Below are 20,304 nucleotides of genomic sequence, written 5' to 3'. Positions count from 1 at the left end.
ATTCAACTTTTTCTTCTTTTTGTTGGTTTGCGTCACTCATTTTGTTTCTAAATCTTAAGTTTTGGCTGATGACTTAAGCACACTTTAACTTTAAATTAAGGCAATATCTGTAATGTAAAAATTGTTTTTGGAAATAAATCATAACAAAATAATTTTATAAAAACTACTTCAGATAATAAATTAACAAATGTAAACAACTTAGTTTGTAGTAAATTATAACAGACATTAGAAGACAGTTTTACCTACAAATCTAAATTTTTTTTTTTGGCAAGTTTACATAAATTGTAACTCTGAACACTTTCAAAAACTATACTGTATACCACTATGTTACCTTGTCTTAATTCCAAGCCATTATATAAAAGTTACAAGATCATAAAATCAAAGTTGTAAAAATTATATTTTTTTTTAACTATCATCTTAAAACTCAATAAGATTAATTAACAACCTTTTTAGATGTATTAATACAGCCTTTTAATTAACATATATAATTTTAATTATATTTATAATACAAAATAATAACTAATTTTCGTATTGTTTACTAAGTTTCAACGTTTAACACGTTTCATCAGAACAATATATATAATCAGAAACATATATAATTTTAATTATATATGTTTAGCTTAGAAAACATTAAGATTAACAGTTATAAAAATTGTTATGACTTAATGAGTACTGAATAGATCTACTTGAATCTTAAGGTAACATAATGATCTTTAACAGTATGTATTAAAAAAATTATAACTATATAAATGCAGCAAAAAAAAGGTTTTTAATAAGAAATGCACTCTTAATGTTCTCCAATACTTAAATTAAACTTTTGTTTTGAAACAAAAATAAACCATTATATGATTTGAACTGAGCTACAATAATAATCTGAATACTTTTTTTATATTCTTTTTGTATTGAATTTTTTTATTTACATGTAATACTAAAAAAAAACATAAGTTAATTATTACCTAAAAAAACTTTTCAACAATACTTTTTGCATAAAATCAATAAATAGTGCAAAAAATTTATGTAAATAAAACAATTATTAATTTAAATATCATTAAAGCACTAAATAAACAAAATTATTTTATAAAAAACTTTTTGTTCCATTTTAAGATTTATAAATAATAATTAAATATCAAAGTTTTGAAGCAAAAAATACCAACTAATACATAAATATAAATCTATAACACTAAAAAATAGCTTAAAACAGCATAAATTTCAAGGCAAATTTTAATCAAATTTTAAATTCAAAAGGTTAAAATTTTATACTTTGTTGTATTAAGTTTAACTGTTGCAAGATAAAAAACTAATATGATAGAAATTGAAAAAACAAAACACATGAAAAATTAAAAAAACATTAAACATTAAATTTTTAGCATTACATTACATGTAAAAAAACTAATTTAATTAATTTATTCTCGGTTTAATTAAATTACTAAACTAATTTAAATGTCTCACTAGCTTGGTGAATTGGCAACACAGTAAAATAAAGCAAATTCAACAAGTAATGTTAATAATATTACAACTTTTAAAGTTAGTAGAAATAGCTTATTAGTTGTTGAGATTTAAAAAAACCATCAAATTTTTATACTCAAAACAAAAAAAATAAAAACGACAGAAAGCATTTGTAAGTACTTGAATAAGTTTGTTGAACTAAGCTAGAAAAAATCACATCATTTTATTTTAAGATATGAAACTTTTAAAAAGAAAGATTTTTTTCAATATATAATTGTAGTGTAAAAATGATTAAGATTTTTGATAATTATACACAGCTTAAGTACTATTTCAACTTACCTATTTTTTATCAATACTTAAATCTGGTAAGCTTTATTTCTTTTCTTGCATACTGCTTATGTAGGTGAACCAAACAAAGTTCTCTAAAAATTAACCAAAAGAAACTGATGTTTATCTGTAGGTAGTTTAAAAACAACTGAAGAAAACTTTTTTTTTAAACTATAACTTACCAACAACTAAAACTTGTACATATAAGTATTACAAAGGCCTTAATAGAAAATAAGCCTGAATCTAAGTTAATAAAAAAACTCATCTAAAAAAAAACAATAATTATTTTTAGTTATAATATAAACTATTAAAAACAACAAAATGATAAAAATGTTAAGTAAAAGATCCAAACTAGTAGTAGTGTAATTTTTTATCTCTAAACAACAATATATGTTTAAATGTTTTAGACAATAATGACTGCACTAATTTTTTTTTGAGTAGCTTTAAAAAATTTAACTTAACTACATTAACAAGTGACTGAAGATTAATAAAATATCAGCTGTCAAAAAATTCTTATAAGACTTTTATTATTATTATTTCTATCGATTTAACCTTGGATTTGTAATATTTAAAAAAAACTCAATATTAAAACAACTGGTTTTATAAAATCCATACAAAACTATTTGTATTTAAAAAGAAGAAAAATGCAGAAAATTTAAGTTTGAACACATTAGCTTGTAAAAATTATTATAAATAATGAATGTTCCACTTACTCATCTTGATTCTAGATGAAATACAATGTAAAACTTAAAAGTAAAAAAACAAGCAAAGTTTAACTAATTTAAATTCAAACATTTCTTTAAATTTTAGTACAATGCTTCAACTTTTCAGTAAATTAAAGTAGATTTTTTGTTAAGCTTCATAATAAATTCATCTGAGTTACATAAACAGTCTTTACAACTCTATTGTTTCAGTTGCTTGTTGTGGCGGGAACTCCTAGCCACATGTTAGCAAATTTTTAAAAAGGGCGAAGTTTAAAAATAAAGTAGTGCTTCCAATTAAGTTTCGTGAAGTAAGAAAAAGAAAACAACTATATATTACAAAAGTTATAAAAGCAATACAAAAACAGTAACAAAACTTTACTCTGTAAATAAAAAAGCTTCTTAAACAATTGCATTTTAGTAGAATTATAAGCATGCGAACATTTTTAATTAACAAAATTACTTAAAACTTAGAAGACAAAACCAAACCAATAAAATGTATTTTTGATATTGAACGTCTTTGATATCATTAAATAAAAATTTTGTTTGTATTTTAAACTTAATTTCAAATACTACAAAGTAAGGCTTAAAAATATTAAGTCAATATTTTCTTTTGTTAATCCAGCACACCTAATTTCTATAATTATTTTCTTAAAATTCTAATGCAGTTAGTTTGGCAAAAAGTATAAAAATATTTTAAGTTAAATCCATTCGATTTACAAGAGTTTTTTTACGAAAAACTTCTTGTTTGAAAATTAAATCACTGAAAATCAAGTTTATAATCTTAAGTAACAACTATGTTGAATAACGTGGTTACCATAAACTACGATAGTTTATGTAAAGTAATAGCAAATACTTTTATATATTTAGTTTTTTTTATATATTTAGTATTATGTTATTACATTTCTACTGCAGATTCACAAGAAAAAAGTTTTAAAATTTTTTGCTGGCAGTAGTTATAGTTCACTTTTTACTTTTCATTACAAGTAAAAAAACTAGTGTAAGTTTTGAATTTCCCGTGTTTTTTTTTCTCTTTACTTCATGTCTCATAATATGTTTTGTAAGTTTCGAAGGTTTCTATCTTAGGCCGCCAAGTTAGCATGTTAGTTTGCTGACTCGCAGTCTGCTTACACCTCAACTAGTATCTTTACAAAACAATTTAAAAAAATTCAAATTTCAAAAAAATTCAAATTTTAAACTGGTTGGGTTAATTAGACAACGTTGTTTATTATCAAATAGAATGTTTTTTTTTTATAAAGAACCAATTCTAACGCTCAAAAAAAGTTTTGCAAAAGGGCAACTATGCCACATATAAAGCAGCTGATTATCGTCTTATTATAATTTAGGGATTGAAAAATTTTCTTGTCCACCAGTAAGCTTCAAAATCTAGGAGGTTTTGATTAGCTTAAAATCTACTCGTTATTACTTTAAGTATTTTTTAATATTTCTTTTCAAATATATTTTGCTTTATGTTTAGGTAAGGTGGGTTAGAGGTAATTTATACATTGGGGAATTGTGTTAGATGGTGTTTTTATACTGCTATAAAAGTGCTCTACTTCATTTGCAAAATAATGTAAACGAAAAAGTTTTCAAAACCTTGCTACTGCAGCCGACCCTCTAGTCGGCTGGTTAGATTCATTTTAGGAAAAAAAGACTTTAGAACCAGACTTGTTAAAACAATTCTAGTCGGGCCAGGTATTCTTGAAACTTGTACAAGAAACAATAAAAAATATCTTAAAAAATAAAATGGTAATAAAGTAAATAAATTAAAAATTATTTGATATCAAAACTTGTTTTTATAGACTTTTTGGAATTGAGGTACAGTTGTAAAAAAATGATTATGATTTTGTATAGAACATAATACAAATTAAAAATATCAAATGTTATCAAAGGTAAAAAAGAAAAAAAATTGTAAACTAATTTAAAAATTATGTTTTTGTAGTGACCGTAATATGTAGCTAACTTGTTATAATTATATAAAAAAATCCCTTTAACTAAATATTAAGATAACATTTTGATTCTACCACTTGGACCCCCAGACCACAAGACTTTTTCATTGATCCTATCCAACTTGTGGTATAATCAAAACTTAGTCATAACTATAGCTTGTTTCACGGCACATGCAATTACAGATTTTGACTCTGATAGACTTTTTGGTGACGTTTTGATAAATATTACTAAGTGCGTTAAAACTTTTAATAGTTTTATCAAACTTTTTAGTAAATTTGCATGGATTAAAAACTTTATTTTGGTGTAATATTTTTATTGTCATCAATTTTTTCTCTAAGTTTATACATTAATTATTAAACATTGCCAAAAAGATATTAAAACAACATGTTATAGTAAACAATAGAAAAAGTCTTATTGATAAAAAAAACCTCATATAAAATAAAGTTCTGATATTAACTTAGTTTAAATTTTGTGATTCTTATTTTTGTAAAGATTATGCTTATATGACTAAATAACACGGTATAGATTAACATTTTAACTTAAAATGAATAAGCTTCAATCTAACGTGAAAGCTGTAAAAAATTAAAAGAAATTAAACTGAAAGTTTGTCTATAAGTTATACTTTAAATGTATAAACAAAGAATGGAATACAACTTTTTACTTTGTTTTTCGTTATTAATTAACTACCAAATAGAGAAAAAGTACTTTACTTAAAAAATAAGTATAACTAAGTTTTTAAACTATTAAATTATTGATTCGAATAGTAACGATCAAATATTCAAGTAGTATTTAGTTATAAAGTAGTATTTGTCAGTTTTAAAAACTTTCTCTATAAAATTAAATGTAATACTAACATTTCATAAAATATAAAACGCTTTATAAAATCTAAATCTTAACTAGACTATACAACTTTTATTTTGTTGATCTTTAATATATTTTTACTGATATAACTTTTGTTAACAGTCAGATTTAATTTTTTCTGCCTTGTTTGATGCAATAGTCAAATATGAGTTGACAAAAGAACTATTAATGTTAGTAATATTATAGACCGTTCAAATTTGGCTGAAATACAGTTTTGATTGCAAAATTATAGTTAAAACTTTTATGTAAAAATTAATATCACTGTTACCACTAGGTGTAGTTTAGCTCTGGCTATTTTACTCTAGCTATGTTTTTAATTTAAAGTTTATGAACAAAAAAATGAACAAACTAGATATACTATTTTGCGAAACTCATAAGCTTAAACTTAGTAATATACCATTTTTATAATATTTTGATCTTTTGAAAGATAATAAGCTAATAAAAAGTGTATGTAATGAGAAACAAAATTTATTAGAGCTAGTTTTATCTGTAACGATGTTTGTTAATTTACTTATGAAAACTGTTAATAATTGTATGAAGATGTTAAAACTGTCTAATTGTATGGTTAGTACATATTTAAATAACCTAAATCTTTTCTTCGTCATCTATAGCTTTTTTAGCAGTACTAACAATAGTTTTTTAGCAACACTAAACTATTACAAGCTTATGTTTTATATCTTTATTTGAAAACTTCAATATTTTATTTAAAAGACATATTATTATGCTTAAACGAACCCAAAAGTGATCACCAAGAAATTGTATATAATTCTGAATAAAACAATGTAACTGCGTTTAAAGTTGTATGGTGTTTTTTTGAATCACTTCATGGCTTGATCAGTTTAGCGGTTTATTAGATTTGATTTTATGATATTACTCTAACGCTATCGTTTTAAAATAAAGTATGTACCAACCTTATCAAGCGTATGGGTCTTTTTTTATGAGACTCCTTCTTAGCACTTTAACATTACACAAAAAAAATTAAACTAAAAAAAAAACTTTGTATTCTTTTAAAAAGAAGAAAATTTTTGAGCTATGTTTAGAAATATAATCCTTTGTATTCTTTCAAATTGAATTGAAAAGTACAGGAAATGTAGTACGCATGAAACGTAAAAACTTCGTTTGGAACTTTTTTTGACATTTTTGTTGAGAAAAGAAATAATGGCTATCAATTTTTTCCTAAACTTTATAATGTCTAAAAAAACATTTTTTTTTTCAAATGCATGTATATGTATCTAAACATAAGTTTATACAACTTTTTTCTTATACTTAATTAAAAGGTAAAACAACAGTTACAAATGATATTATCATTATTTAGTTTTGTTTTTCATTTGTTTATTCATTAAATAACTATTTTCAGTGTTTATAGATACTTATGCTCTTAAATAGCTAGTTTTGTTTTAAATACAGGTAGAGAGTTTTTTTTTCATATATGTACAATTTTAAAACTTAACAAATTGACAAGTGTTTTTTGAGCACAAATCTAAAAGGTTTTAATTTGTTTTAATCTTAATAATTACTAATTTGTTTGTTATTTATTTTATTTAGTATTAACTTTTAATTAACTAATTTCTTAATTTTAACAAAGTAAAGTTTCAAAAACAAACAGTTACAATTTTCAGCATATTTAATGAGGTTTTGTTTTTAGGTTTATTCTTTTTAAATTACAAAAAATGAACAAGGTATTTTTTCTATTGTCTTTGAATATTTTCCAAGCACTACTCTTACAAGGTCTGTAAAAACGTGTTTTTATTTTTTATTTTTTGATAGAACAATTTTTACAATCACAAATTCTAAAAATTGATTACTTACCAAAGTTTTCTACTACAACCAAATATACAATCATACAATAACTTAAATATATATTTTTAGCATCAGTTGAGGACTTTCCCACGGGAAAAATGTACGCTGCAGAAGGCTTAGTCTTCGAACTATATATGGGCAAAATGACTCATTATGACGCAATAGCCTTCTGCAAATCAGTTTCTGCTCAACTCGCGTACGTGGACACGGTTGAGAAAAAGTCAGCGATTGCATTACTCGGACAGACGGTTTCGGACAGGTTTGAAGTTGATAATTTCGCGGTCTGGTACCAGGTAAAAGACCAGAGGTCGGACTTCGAAGCCCACAAAGTCATTCAGGCGATCTTTAACCCGAGAAACGACTGTTTGGGAAGTAGAGAGTTGGTTTTTTTTTTTCAACTTTGTTACAGAAATGCAACTCATTTACAATCTTCATTTGCTGTTGATAATTTGTTTTCAGTTTGAAACAAAAACAATTGGACAGTTTAACACTAAAAAGTAAAATAACTGTGAAAATATCTTTTTAGGCAAGCAACTTCTTTAGCTATATAAGTTTTATTTTTTTTATAATCAAAGTTAAAGTAAGACAATTTGATTTATACTTAACAGTACAGCTTATGTGGCAAATGATGAAATTAGCTTTTGCGTTTTACACAACAACATTAAAAATCGAGAAAATGCTTTCGTTTGTCAGTATCATCAAGCTGAGCCTAATGGTAAGTTCTATTAAACTATTTAACAGAAATTATTGGATAACTAATTAATTATTTTTAAACAAATTATTTACTGTTAATAATTTGTATAAGACGTTTACATCTTGTTGTTAAATATAGTGATACAAAAGCAATACTGTATTTAAAATTGATATAAATTTAATACTTTTTATACAGATTTTAAAGGATAGTTTACCGGAAATTAGCAACAAAAAAAAATCTTTCTTTTTATTCTTTATAAAAATTTTATCTTAATTATTTTATAAAACTAAATAGTTAAACTTTTCTTATCAGCTTTTCAAACTTAAAGCAGTTTTCTTACACCTGTTTGACATAAGTCTACAATGTAGTTTTAAAAATGTAATAGAGTATTTCAATTCTGTATAACTAACATAAATCATTTGAGTTTATATTAAATAAGAAAGCTTTAAACAGGTTTGCAACAAAAAGGGCCAGTAATTACTGAGCCAACCGCACCTCAAACAGTCCCTGAAACCTTGGATAAAATCCTCAAACAGTTTTCAAACGAAAGCAAGCCCACAAGTAAGAATGAAATAAAAAAGCTGGCGAGTTACGTGAACTCTGTTATGAGTGCGAAACTCGTTGAACTCGAAAAGTTTAGTTCAGAAACTGTTTCAATAACTCTGTCTGTAATTGAAAGATCTGTGGAAAATTATGACTTTAAAGAGGTTTGATGGAAGTTTTAGTACTTTAGAAACTAACCAAAAATACAAACAGTTTTAGTTTGGTTATGAGTTTTTGCTATAATAAAATTTTGCTTGGTGTTTGATAAGATATATTAAAAATAATTTTTTAACTGTTTTCGAATATCAAATATTCATAAGTAAACTGTTAAACTTGTTTGTTTTAAATAAAGCATTATAAATAATTTAATATGTTTTTTTAAGCACTATCCTAAAAAAATTAATATTTTTATTTGTTTGTTAATTGTTTAATCCATTGCTTCAAACATCAAAAACCTTAAAGATAATAAAAACAATTTAAAACTTACCAAAATGATATTTTTTATTTAGACCTTTTCAGACTGAAAAATATTCTTTAAAATTAAACTCAAAAATGTTATAGGTAATATGAAAAAAATATGAAACTAGTGTTAACCAAAATAAAAATCCTTAAAATAGCACCGTTAATTTCACAACAGGGAAACTTCCAAATAAAAAACGACAACGTCGTAATCAACGCGATTCAGTTGGACGGCGAAGAACTAGACGGCTCGATGATAGGCGGGTCGGAGCGTGGAAACCCCCCGTTTGAAGAAAGCAAAAAATCATTCTTCAAGATCAACCGGCAGCTCACCAAAGAACTGAAGAGACAGAAGAGGGACGAAGAGCTTGTGAAAGTGACCACCGTCGAGTACTTGAGCCCGAAAATGTTCGCCGCCGCCGACGAGCCAAGCGATGGCCAAAAGTTGGTCCTCAGCAACGTTCTGTCCGTGTCGGTTAAATCTGGAAAAGTTGGCGTGTCCAGCCTTGAAAACGAGTTGGAAATAGTGAACATTGTTAAAGCTGGAGGTGCGGGATTATTAGACAGTATCAGCTCGCTGCAAAACTCTTCGTTTGTTAAAACAGGTTTAATTTTACGGGCTTATTATAAATGTTCAAGAAAATATCTATAAAATATAAAACTAATTGTTAACTATCAAAAGACCAGAATGTATTTTTTTATAAAATAAAATGTTTTTAGGAGTTTACAAACGAGACGATACAAAGTTCACAGTTGATGAAAAATGCGTTTTTTGGGACTTTGATACCCAAAACTGGTCGTCAAAAGGCTGCAGAAAAGTAGTAAGCAACGTAAACGGAAACTTTCAACAAATTCAGTGTTTTTGTAACCACATGACTCATTTTGCGGTGATACTGGTGAGTGCAATTAAAAAACCCAAGTTTAAATACTTATTTAAAAAATATATACAAAAAAACATCCTATTTCAAAGTTTTATAATTCAACTTTGTTTGATAGTCGATAAAAATTTAAAATTATCTGTACGGATTTTATTTTTTAAACTACATAACTATTAGATCATATGTGTTTTCTTTCTGATAAAAGTTTTCACGTTTATAAAAAGCCTTACAAAAACTTATTTGAAAATATACTACCTTTAGGACATTGAAGAAGATTACGCCCCGAAGTACATGGATCTGGTGACTCTTTTTGGCTGTTCGATTTCGTTTTCCTGTATTCTTCTAACTATAACCGTCGTTTTATACTTTAGGTAAGTCTCTATCCTTTACATTTTTGATATGAACTATAAAAGCTAAATTTCATGTTTGTTTAAGGTAATAAAGTTTTAATAGTTTTGATTTAATTTTTTTATTCTAAGATGAATAGTTTTATAAATGTGTTTAACTGTTTTTTGATGCTTTAACATAGATGTTTAACAGTTTTAAATTCAAAATATAATTTTTATAACAACATGACTTTAATAAAAAAAAACAATAGTTGTTTTATGCTATTATACTAGCATGTTTTAAAATTTTTTATACAGTTTTATTAGTTGTAATTGCCAAGGCTTTTAAAAGAAAGACACTTAAAAAATAGTTTTCTTTAGAAAAAATTCTTGATACTGATCAATTTAACTTCTATTTGATAAACTAATTAATACTTATAAAAAATGAATGAATTTAATCCACAAGTGTTACCCGAAAACTTTACAGAGAATTGCATTCGAAGCTATCACACCGTATACTTCTCATGATCTGTACTTGCGTTCTGTTTATTGACATAATTTTCATGGCAGGAATAGACAACACGGAAAATAAAGTAAGAATATTAAAAAAAACATGAAAGCCAAACAATTCCTAAAATTAATTTTAATAAAATTACGATAATAAGTGTAATACGTACTAAATAGTTTAAACTTTCTTTTGTTCTTATGGCAATTTTTATCATGAAAATTTGTTTATTTTGTAAAAAAATTTTATAGTATACTTAGATAAACCATTTTTTTTAAACATCTTAACATAAACAAACAATACGTTGTAGGAAATAAAGCTTTTTTTAAATACAATTTAAAAAACACTGAAACTATTTTTTACTTTAAGAGCAACTGCCTAGCAACGGCGTTTCTGCTCCACTACTCCGTGTTGGCTCTATGGTCGTCCCTGTTGGTTGAAGGCTGCTTTCTGTTCTACCACTTGGTCTGGTCGCGCATCAACAGGGGATTTTTTGACGAGCGGACCTTTTTCCGATGCGCCCTAGTTGTTTGCTTTGGTAAAGGCTGTTTTATTTACCTTGAGTATATTCACTTTATTTTTTTTGTATACGCCTAAAAATAATACTTGGTTCTAATTTTAAGGTTGTGTTAAATGTTTTTTCAATTTTTATTTATTTCGAATTCTTTTCTAAAATTAATTGAAAAAACTAACAGGCATACCACTACTAGAAGTGACAACAGTCTACGGCTCGTACGGCAGGGACAACTACATCAGCAGCAAATACTGCTGGCTCAGCACATGGCCCATGCTCTTCTCAGTTGTCATCCCAGTTGCTCTCGTGCTTCTGTTGAATTCGGCCATTTTCGTACTGTGTCTTTACTACATCACGTGCGGAAGAAAAGTAAGTTGCTCAATTCTGTTATAGCAACACAGTGTTTATGTACAATGTTAAGTGTAGTTATGTATTACACTTTTATAGATATTTTGTGTTTATTTTATAAATACAACAAGTTTTAAGTTTTAAATTTTTGCTAACAACATAATCTACCTGAAATACATGTTTTATTTTTTTTAGTAACAAACTTATAAACATATGTTTTATGATAGCTCATAGACAAAAGTTAGTTATTATAAACAAGAAAGTAAATTATTAAGCCTATTTTTCACGCAGAAGCTGAGCAACAGTGACAAGACGTCGTGGAAAGAAAACAAAAAGTCGTTGAAGAGAGCTGCCTGCATGGTATCAACACTGGGGCTTCCCTGGATATTCGGCTACCTGATGCTGCTGTCCACCGACCCGGATGCGAAACGGGTGTTTTCCGTGTTGTTCTCATTGATAAATTCGCTTCAGGTTAAAAAAATAATAATAACAATATCACATGTTTGTAAGTTTATTACAGTGTAAAGTTTAATCAAGCGGTTAGTTTTTTTTAAAGATTTTTTTAAAATTACTTTTGTTGATTTTAAACTAAAAAACATCTTGAACATTAAGTATAAACAGTTTCTGACTATTTGTAACCTAGAGTAGTGTAATTCATAAAAATTTTAGCAATGCAGCAAGTTCAATAATCATATTACAGCTTGTATTTATCACTTTAATCAGTAAACTTTATAGACCAATAGCCTTTATTTTTTTGAATAAAAAAAAAAGACTAAAAGCTATAAGTTTTACTTTTGTTTGGTTAGAGCGTTTTATAAATAAGATTTGTTGCTTTTTTTGTATGTTTTATAATTGTTTTATAGGGAGTACTGATTTTTGTGTTTTACATTGCGACTCAGCCTAATGTGAAAGAATTGATCGCGGTCAAGTTGCTGAATGTAAAAAAGAAGCAAATACTTAGCAGCGTAAGTAAATTAGTTTTTTTTTTCTTTTCAATTTTCTACATATAGCCATTGTTATAAATTTGTATAAACCGTTTAGAAAATTTCATCTTAAAACGATTTTTAATCTTATCTTCATTTAGATTATTTTAGACTTAGACAAAATATTATATTCGACTTAACTTTTTTTACTTAGCTAAATTTAACGTTTTAGAAGAGTTTAATTTAAGGTTTGGCAACCTTTTAGTCGGCTGGCCAGATTTACAAGAAATTCTTCTGTTGCTTGGATTCCTTAAACAAAATTTTCGCAAGCTACCTAATTTTATCAATTTTTAAAATAAAGTTTAAAAAGAACTCTTTAAAAGCAGAAAAATAATAAAAACTATTTCAAAGAGTTGTTTATTTAGACTGTCTACTAAAAAGAAAATTCAAAAAAAAAATTCAAAACTTTTGTAAAGAAAAACTCTGTTTTATTTTTGTTGCACACTTTTTAAATTTAAAAATATCGTGCAAGCCAGACTTCTTGGAAAGCCGGCGTTGCCCAACCCTGGCTAAAGTATACAAGAAACTCATAAGTTATTCTGTTAAAAGACAATTCTTATACTTATGTAGTCATAAAGGCCTCTTACTTAAAATTTTATTTGTTAAGTTATGAAAACTCAAACGTGTTTTTCTTTGTAAAAAAAAATAAATTATAAACTTGTAATACTGTCAAAACATAAAGATTTCAGTCAGAACTATATTTGTGCGTTAAGGTTATAGTATTAGTTATTTTTAATTAAACTACACCCGACTTGCATTAAGTTCTAGAATAACTTTTGAAGTATAAACTTTATACTTTTTTGATTATTAAGTATTGTACATGTTTTAAATGTAACTTGTTATACTAACAACTAAATTTAAAATAATTGTGCAACTATAACATAAATAATTAAAATAACAACATAAATTATGGTATGATTATTTTTTAGCACAAAATATCAAGTTCATACGAAAATAAAAGAAGTGAAAAATCAAGATCAACTCAATCTACTGGCTTAAAAACTACTGCCCAGTTTTGAGTTTGAAATTTATAAATGCTTTAAAATTGTATAAAAAACTTTAAAGGTAAAAATTTGTTGGAAAAAAACAAAAACTGCTGTTTACTTAAATGCGTATTTTTATATTTATCTTTCTTTAAGATTGTTTCATCATTTTTTAGATATAGATTGCATTTTTTTTCAGAATTTATTTGTAAAATAAATCAAACTAGTTTGTATACTATAACTATTGGTATAAAACTATAAAGATAACAGCTATTAAAAAATAAATTACAAAATGTATTAAACAAATATGTTTCTTTTTTTTCAGGTCTTTTGTAATCTAATACAAACTTTGTGTTTAAAAAAGTTATATAAAGTTTTACGCATATATTTTACGAAATAGTCTAAATAGCAGCAAGCAGTTTATTATTTTTTAAAGTTCACAAACTCCAAATCAAACTAAAATTCAAAAAGTGCTCACTGCTGTTTGTGCAACGTGGTAGTATAACAGTTATGGTTGATTTTCTTACAAGGAAAAATTCTACATTTTGCAAACAAACCATTAATCAAGCCGTAGTACTCCGGGCTACTGGGGTCTCTAGCTTTGTGTGAAACCGCCTCAATAACAGGTTCGGCAGTTTCGACACGAGCCAGATTAGCAGGAGCTTCGGGGCCATCTTTATCTTTAGTTGCTACCTCGGTCTGCGACCGAAAGCAAGAGTGTGTAAGAGCTAATACCCTATTCTTTCATTTCTTTATAATTTAAGTTTAAATAAGACTAACAAGTGTATATATGCTTTATTATACAATACAATCAAAGACACGATAAGAAAGGTTATAATTAGAGAAGGCTTCTTGCAGTTCACAATTCTAGTTGGGCTGTAAGAAATGGTTGCTCGTACAGTTTACTGGTTCAGAAAGTAGGGACTTATACTTCCTCATTGACACTGAATGTAGAGCGCGCGAAATAAAAAGATACAATATTTAAACAAAGAAAATGAAAGACAAGAGTAATAAGTTTATGCCAACGAATGCGTGGGCTTATGGCTCGAGTTCAATTTTCAAGTTGATCTAAACCTGAAGTTGTTGCTGCTTGTCTGCTGCAGTATGCGTAGGCTTATGAGTATGGCACGTTAACAACTTAAATAAAGTTGTACGCCCCGTCGACGTTGCTAAAGTAGGCATACAAAATGTATATAGAACAAGATATAAAAACTACGAAGTTATGAAGTTAAGTACAAAGTAAATGATTCAGACAAACAAACAAATACTTGAATAAAAATGTTTCACCGGACATAATCTAGCTTTTCCAAGATGGCGGCTTACGCTTCGGACTGAAAACTGGCGTAGTGATTTTTCTTGCTAACGTCGAAATCCCAATGATCTGCCTTCTCGTTTCATCGGTTGTTTATACGCTTTTCTTACATAACAATCGCCTGGTCAAGACATGGTTGCATGATGTAACATGCTGATTACAGCATGAAACCCGGTGTGATCGGTAGCTAATTCTACATGGCAAAAATGCGTCAACTAGCGGTTGTTACTATTTTTTCGAAACAATGCTTTTAAAAACAAAAGTGTTTTTATCATTTTAAGAATTATTAGTAAAAAAAAAGAATTTAAATATTAAATTACGTATAAACTCGACTTTTGGACTATCGAAGCGAAAATAATAAAATTTTCACGTTGATGTCCAACAAAGTTTAACATTTCCTTTGATAAAAATTATTCAAAAGTTAACAAACTTTTATAGAAAAAAGTAATAAGCAACTATTAATAAAATAAAAACGAACTAATTATAATAAAAAAAAAGAACTAATGATAAATTATAAAAATACTATTAAAATTTAATGAAATATTAGTAAAAAAAAATAAACTAACTATAAACATAATAAATTAGTTAATATGTAAACAGTGAATACAATGTTAACTTCACTATACAAAACAACTAAGTTAAATGTCAGTTAACTTAAAATTTTTAGTAAAGTTACTTGTTTCTTAAAAAATGAAAAAAGTGTAATACTATCAACCAGTTTAGTTCAAAAGTTCATTAATTTAAGAGCAAATTAGTCTACTAGTTTTTTTTTCTCTTTTTTTTATAACATTGCTTAATACTCTAAACTTCTATCAGTTAATTTATTTTTCTTTTATGTAATTATGTATTAGAAAACTAAACTAAGTTTAAACATTATATTGGTTGCTATATAACCAAAATTTTAGTTAGTTTGAAATAATAAAAAAAACATAATTAAGTAAGTATTGGGTAATTAAAGTTCACTGTTACAAAAGAAGGTTCTCTGAGTTCTGTTAAAAAATATACATTTAAATTATAGAAAGTTAAAGTTAAGTAATAATTAAATTTTAGACAACTTGTAGGAAACATATTCTTAATTTTTTATCAAGTAGTTTTTAACTAAAAAATTATTTAACTTATGTCATAGACTTTCAATATGTTGTTTATAAAAGCTTGCTTTCTAAAAACTGTTGTCTAAAAATAAAAAATTGAACTAAAGAAAAAACTATACTTTTTGTACATTTAAAGAAATTCTAAAAAAATTGACTTTTAAAAATTTGTTTTTTATGCACTTGTTTAGAAAGAAAAATGTGAACGCTCACAAGTATGGTCAATGGATTGGTGTGTAGAACGATCTTTCGGTCATTGAGCCACACATCATAAATTTTATCACTTTTTTTAAGCAGTTTTAATTACAACAAAAAAAATTATGATCAATGAAAAATAATAATTAGTAATATTAGTTGATAGTTTTTTTTCGTTTATAATTATTGTTATATAAATTAACTCAACACAAAATTATTTTTGTTTTTTTAAGAAAAAATTTGTGTGCACTCTTTTTTATACCCATTTCTACCAATTTTGACTACGAAACCATAATCTACCATACTGTCTCCTCCCTTAGATTTAAATTTTTACGATCATGTACGTTCACATTTTTCTTGTTGCTCTTTTTACAAGAAAAACCACAAAAATGCAATATAAAGTTCCAATATAAAGTAAAAAGTGGTAAAAATGCTGTGTAAAATAAATACATATATCTCATCTTAAAATATATAAGTAAGCATAAACATGAGCATAAAACAAAAACTGTAAATCATATTATGCTTTAATAAAATATGTAAACTTTCTTTGTATGTGCTTAAATGTTCTTTGTATGTGCTTAAAAAAAACTAAAATACCGGCAACCTTGATATCTTTAAGTTAAATTGTTTTTTTTTGTTTTAGAAAAGTACATTGTAGTTTATTAAAATATCAAATAAAAAAATTTCTCTATTATCATTTATATTTTTGATAAACCGAATATGAATAGTAGTATAAACGATATTGTATAAAATAGAAGTGAGCAACGTACGGCCCGCGGGCCGGACCTGGCCCGCAGAATTAAAACGACTGGGCCCCTAACAATTTTTAAATTTCAATTGAATTCGGCCACGAGTGAAGTGACTGGCCCACCAAGGTCAATATTACAAAATTTGTTTAAAACTTTGTACCATATTTTTACAAAACAAAATGTAAAAGTTTGAATTTTAATTTACGTGTAATTATAAAAACATCATTTTGTTCTTATATTTTGTTTTGTACAAACTCAGTTGGAATATCCTTTTGTCGAGTTACCCAAAGCAATTTTTTTATTTAAACTTGATACTCTACACATCTACCTTTGGCAATCGTCCATGTTAATGACACTCATAAAAAGTGGATGAGTCAAAAATGACAGTTTTCCTGAATGAATAGAGAACTGTTTATATTAATTTTAAGAAAATTTGTTATTTATTATTTTGCAACAAGTAGTTGACAACTTTTTTCAGTCAAACTACTCAACTTAACGTTTTAATAAAGTTTAAGGAAAAGTTTTAAGACGCGTTTAGGACCTAAAACCGCTTTTTTTTTAATGAAATAAAAGTATAAAGATTTTACTCAATTTTCCAATAACGATCGTCTTTCAGATTTTGCGTTCATGCAAATAAAATTTACTCTAAAGGAATTAAGGTTAAAGTTCAAACTATTTTCTCGCCATCTCAGTAAGAATAACTTAACGAATTTTGCAAAACTTTCAAATAAAGAACAATCAGTGATATCAACGGAAAAGTACATTAATATCATAGTTTCACTTTACAATGAGTTCAGTGTGACGATGAACTTCAGTTTAGCAATACCCTTAAGAATATTTACGATTAAAAGAATTTAAAAAAAATATGCTAAACTTAACAAGTCAAAGCTTGTCTTGAGTAATTTTTAGTAATAAATTTACTTTGTTTTGAAAATTAGTGTTAGTTCTACCCGAGGTTATAATAAATATATAAATCTGTTGGGTTGATAAACATTAACTTAAAGTTGTCATACTTTAAAAAATTTTTGTTAACCAAATGATTTCGAAATAGTGATCTACCAGACCCATTAAAATAGTATCCAGCCGGATACGAATTGCTTTTACAGTTAGGATCCAGGTGGGTAATAGTAGCTTGTAATTAGGATCCGGATCTAAAAATAGATTATCCTGTCGGATCCCTATACTGGATCCGGTAAATAGTTATTTCGAAATACTCCAGCCCTTCAGAGAGTAATTTTTTTCGGATCCGGCCCACCAATTATTGAGCTAATTGTTAAAGATTAAAAAGATCAAGGTAAAAAATAGAAGATCAACACAAGATGTTTCTATTACTAAAGTATGCAGTTTAAATAGTATGAAATTTGTTCTATCATTTATTTTATAACATCCTTTCTACAAATTTTTACAGATCTATAGTTTAACAAGCTAAAGAAAACTTCATATTTAGATAGTTAAAAACCTTATAGAGGATAACTTTGTAAGTCAAAAATATATTTGTAAATTTATAGGCATTTAAACTAATTTTAATTCTGAAACAGTTACATAAAGTTGATAAAATTTTGGGAAAGTATAGATAGAGCATCATAATATCAAAATAATCTTACATTTATACAAAAATTAGAATAGCTTTAGTTTGATTTACTTTTAAATGTATTAAAATTATCTTAATTGAATTAAGATTTTGACTGATTTTAACAATAACAAAATTTATAGATTCTAGCTAGACAATAAAGCAAACTTTAGAAGGAGTATTTGTAAAAAGCTTAATATTTTATATTTGAACGAATCAAAACGTTGAATAAGTTTACAAAACGTATGAACTGCTCAGCTTGAGAAATTTAAAAGCCCGCATTATGACGTATTAATATATAAAGGATTTTTATAAAAAATTCCTCACAGAGATTTTTTAAGTTCATTGTTTAAAGTGCTTATGTACATAAATAGACCTATTTTATTTGGTTTGTTATAAACTACTTTTCTATAGATATTAAAAAAAATCAAGTTTTTAGTTAGTAAGAAAAGTGTACAAATAAAAGTTCTGAGACATTTTTATTGACTTTCAACAACATACAAAAAGCTAATATACGATTAAACTGTATTTTTATGATCTTTTTAAAGGCATGTGTATAATATAAAATTTTCCATTTAAATCTTAATAGTATATTTTTACCTTTAGTAAAAGTTTAGGATTAACTAAACTTATTTGTTTTGTTTGTGTTAAAAACTAAAAAATCTGATAAACTAATACATTTGAAAAGATCCAAAGGTTTTACTAAGTTTGAAATTAACTTTTTGGTAAAAAAACTTATATGTTATAGTTTATCATTGGTTTTGTTTGTTTAATTAAAAATTTGCATTGCAACTCTTGAATGGCATGAAAGACCATTTAAATAGTTATCTAAGTTAAAGTGTTTCCTATTTGTTAGTAGTTGAAAGTTTAACTTAAAGTTTTATTAAACTAACATAAAAACGCAATATAAATTATGACAGCGTTTAAAATATTTAACTGCTCATTTGGTGACAAAGTAATTATTAGTGTTTAAAAACTTATTTTATTTTACAACTTTAACATTTTCACAGTGTAAGTTGATTAATCATATGATTATAGCTTGGTTAATATTTGGCTCTATCTACAGCCTATCAGCAGGTTAGTACTTGTGTATTATTTGAAAGCTTTTTTGAAATTTTAGAGTTCAGACTGTTTAATTGAGTAGGTGTCAAACTTGCACGAGCGGACTAAATTGCACAAAGACACTTTTGCACGAGCAGAGAATTTTGCACGGAGACATCTTTCCATAGGTTGAAGTTTTTATTTATTCTTATTTATAATTTTCTTTAACTTTAGATTTTTTAATCACTGTTACCCCTTACCCTGGGTCGGTAGCTTTTTATTTTTTAATTATTTATTTATATTCTTACTTTTTTAATAATAAATTTTACTAGTTATAATTTTTACTATCTCTCTTACCCTCGGTCAGTAACTTTTTTTTTCTTTTTGTTTTTTTATTAATTTGTCTTTTAGTATTTTTTTCTTTTTTTTACATATAAGTATATTTTCTGTTTTTTTTTTTACTCTCGTGCAAAATTGTAACTCGTGCAAATTTGACCCTTCGTGCAATTTTGACCCGTTCCCGTTTAATTAGTTTATGATAATTTTAATTATTTGTACCAAGTGTTTTTATATGCTCAAAAACTGGTCACTTAAAGTTTGCATTTTTTGTGATGTAACATTTAACGCAGTCAGAACAGTTTAAAAAGATTTTAAAAAAAGTAAAAAATTGATAAAGTCAATTAACTGTAGTAGTTCGATTAGAAAACAAAATCAGATTTTAAATGTACTTTTGTACGGTTAAATTGTCTTGCCTCTTTACAACATAAAAGTTACTTCTACTATTGAATGTTAAAATTTATCCTTTAATAAATGTTGCAAAACTTTTGTTAACTTTATAAAATATTAATCTTAATGCATAATTTAAATCACTTTACTAGTTAGTTATATTTATCTAAAATAGGAAAGTAAAGTTTTGCAACTATTTAAATTCATAAACTTATAAAATATATGTTTCTACAATTCCGCTCAATTTTTAAATAAATCAATTTCTGTTACTTATTTAATTTTAAGGAACAACGTCTTAAACGGTA

The 20,304-nt window shown here is 26.1% G+C and overlaps 1 protein-coding gene across 1 annotated transcript; it reads left to right on the top strand.

Annotated features, from left to right (window-relative positions):
• The first annotated feature begins 6,936 nt into the window (after positions 1–6,936).
• Positions 6,937–13,499, top strand: LOC145843019 (adhesion G-protein coupled receptor G6-like). The gene is made up of 13 exons (XM_082950493.1): positions 6,937–7,013; positions 7,155–7,464; positions 7,694–7,800; positions 8,233–8,486; positions 8,960–9,386; positions 9,502–9,677; positions 9,921–10,030; positions 10,473–10,578; positions 10,860–11,028; positions 11,186–11,373; positions 11,644–11,823; positions 12,216–12,317; positions 13,265–13,499. The coding sequence occupies exons 1-13, from the start codon at positions 6,956–6,958 to the stop codon at positions 13,352–13,354; spliced, it is 2,277 nt and encodes a 758-aa protein (XP_082806619.1). The 5' UTR covers positions 6,937–6,955; the 3' UTR covers positions 13,355–13,499.
• Positions 13,500–20,304: the final 6,805 nt, after the last annotated feature.

The sequence above is a fragment of the Thalia democratica genome, chromosome 1, assembly GCF_965202585.1.
Source record: "Thalia democratica chromosome 1, ktThaDemo2.hap1.1, whole genome shotgun sequence".
In the NCBI taxonomy this organism is placed as follows: domain Eukaryota; kingdom Metazoa; phylum Chordata; class Thaliacea; order Salpida; family Salpidae; genus Thalia; species Thalia democratica.
Note: the sequence above shows the minus strand (reverse complement) of the source record. Positions and strands in the feature narration are given on the sequence as shown.

What these genes read in the sequence shown, in the direction of transcription:
- LOC145843019 (XM_082950493.1), top strand. Translation starts at nt 6,956, where the DNA reads ATGAACAAGGTATTTTTTCTATTGTCTTTGAATATTTTCCAAGCACTA. An exon ending in CGCCCTAGTTGTTTGCTTTG is followed by an intron (nt 11,029 to 11,185) that starts GTAAAGGCTGTT and finishes AAAAACTAACAG; the next exon opens with GCATACCACTACTAGAAGTG. An exon ending in AGAAGCAAATACTTAGCAGC is followed by an intron (nt 12,318 to 13,264) that starts GTAAGTAAATTA and finishes ATTATTTTTTAG; the next exon opens with CACAAAATATCAAGTTCATA.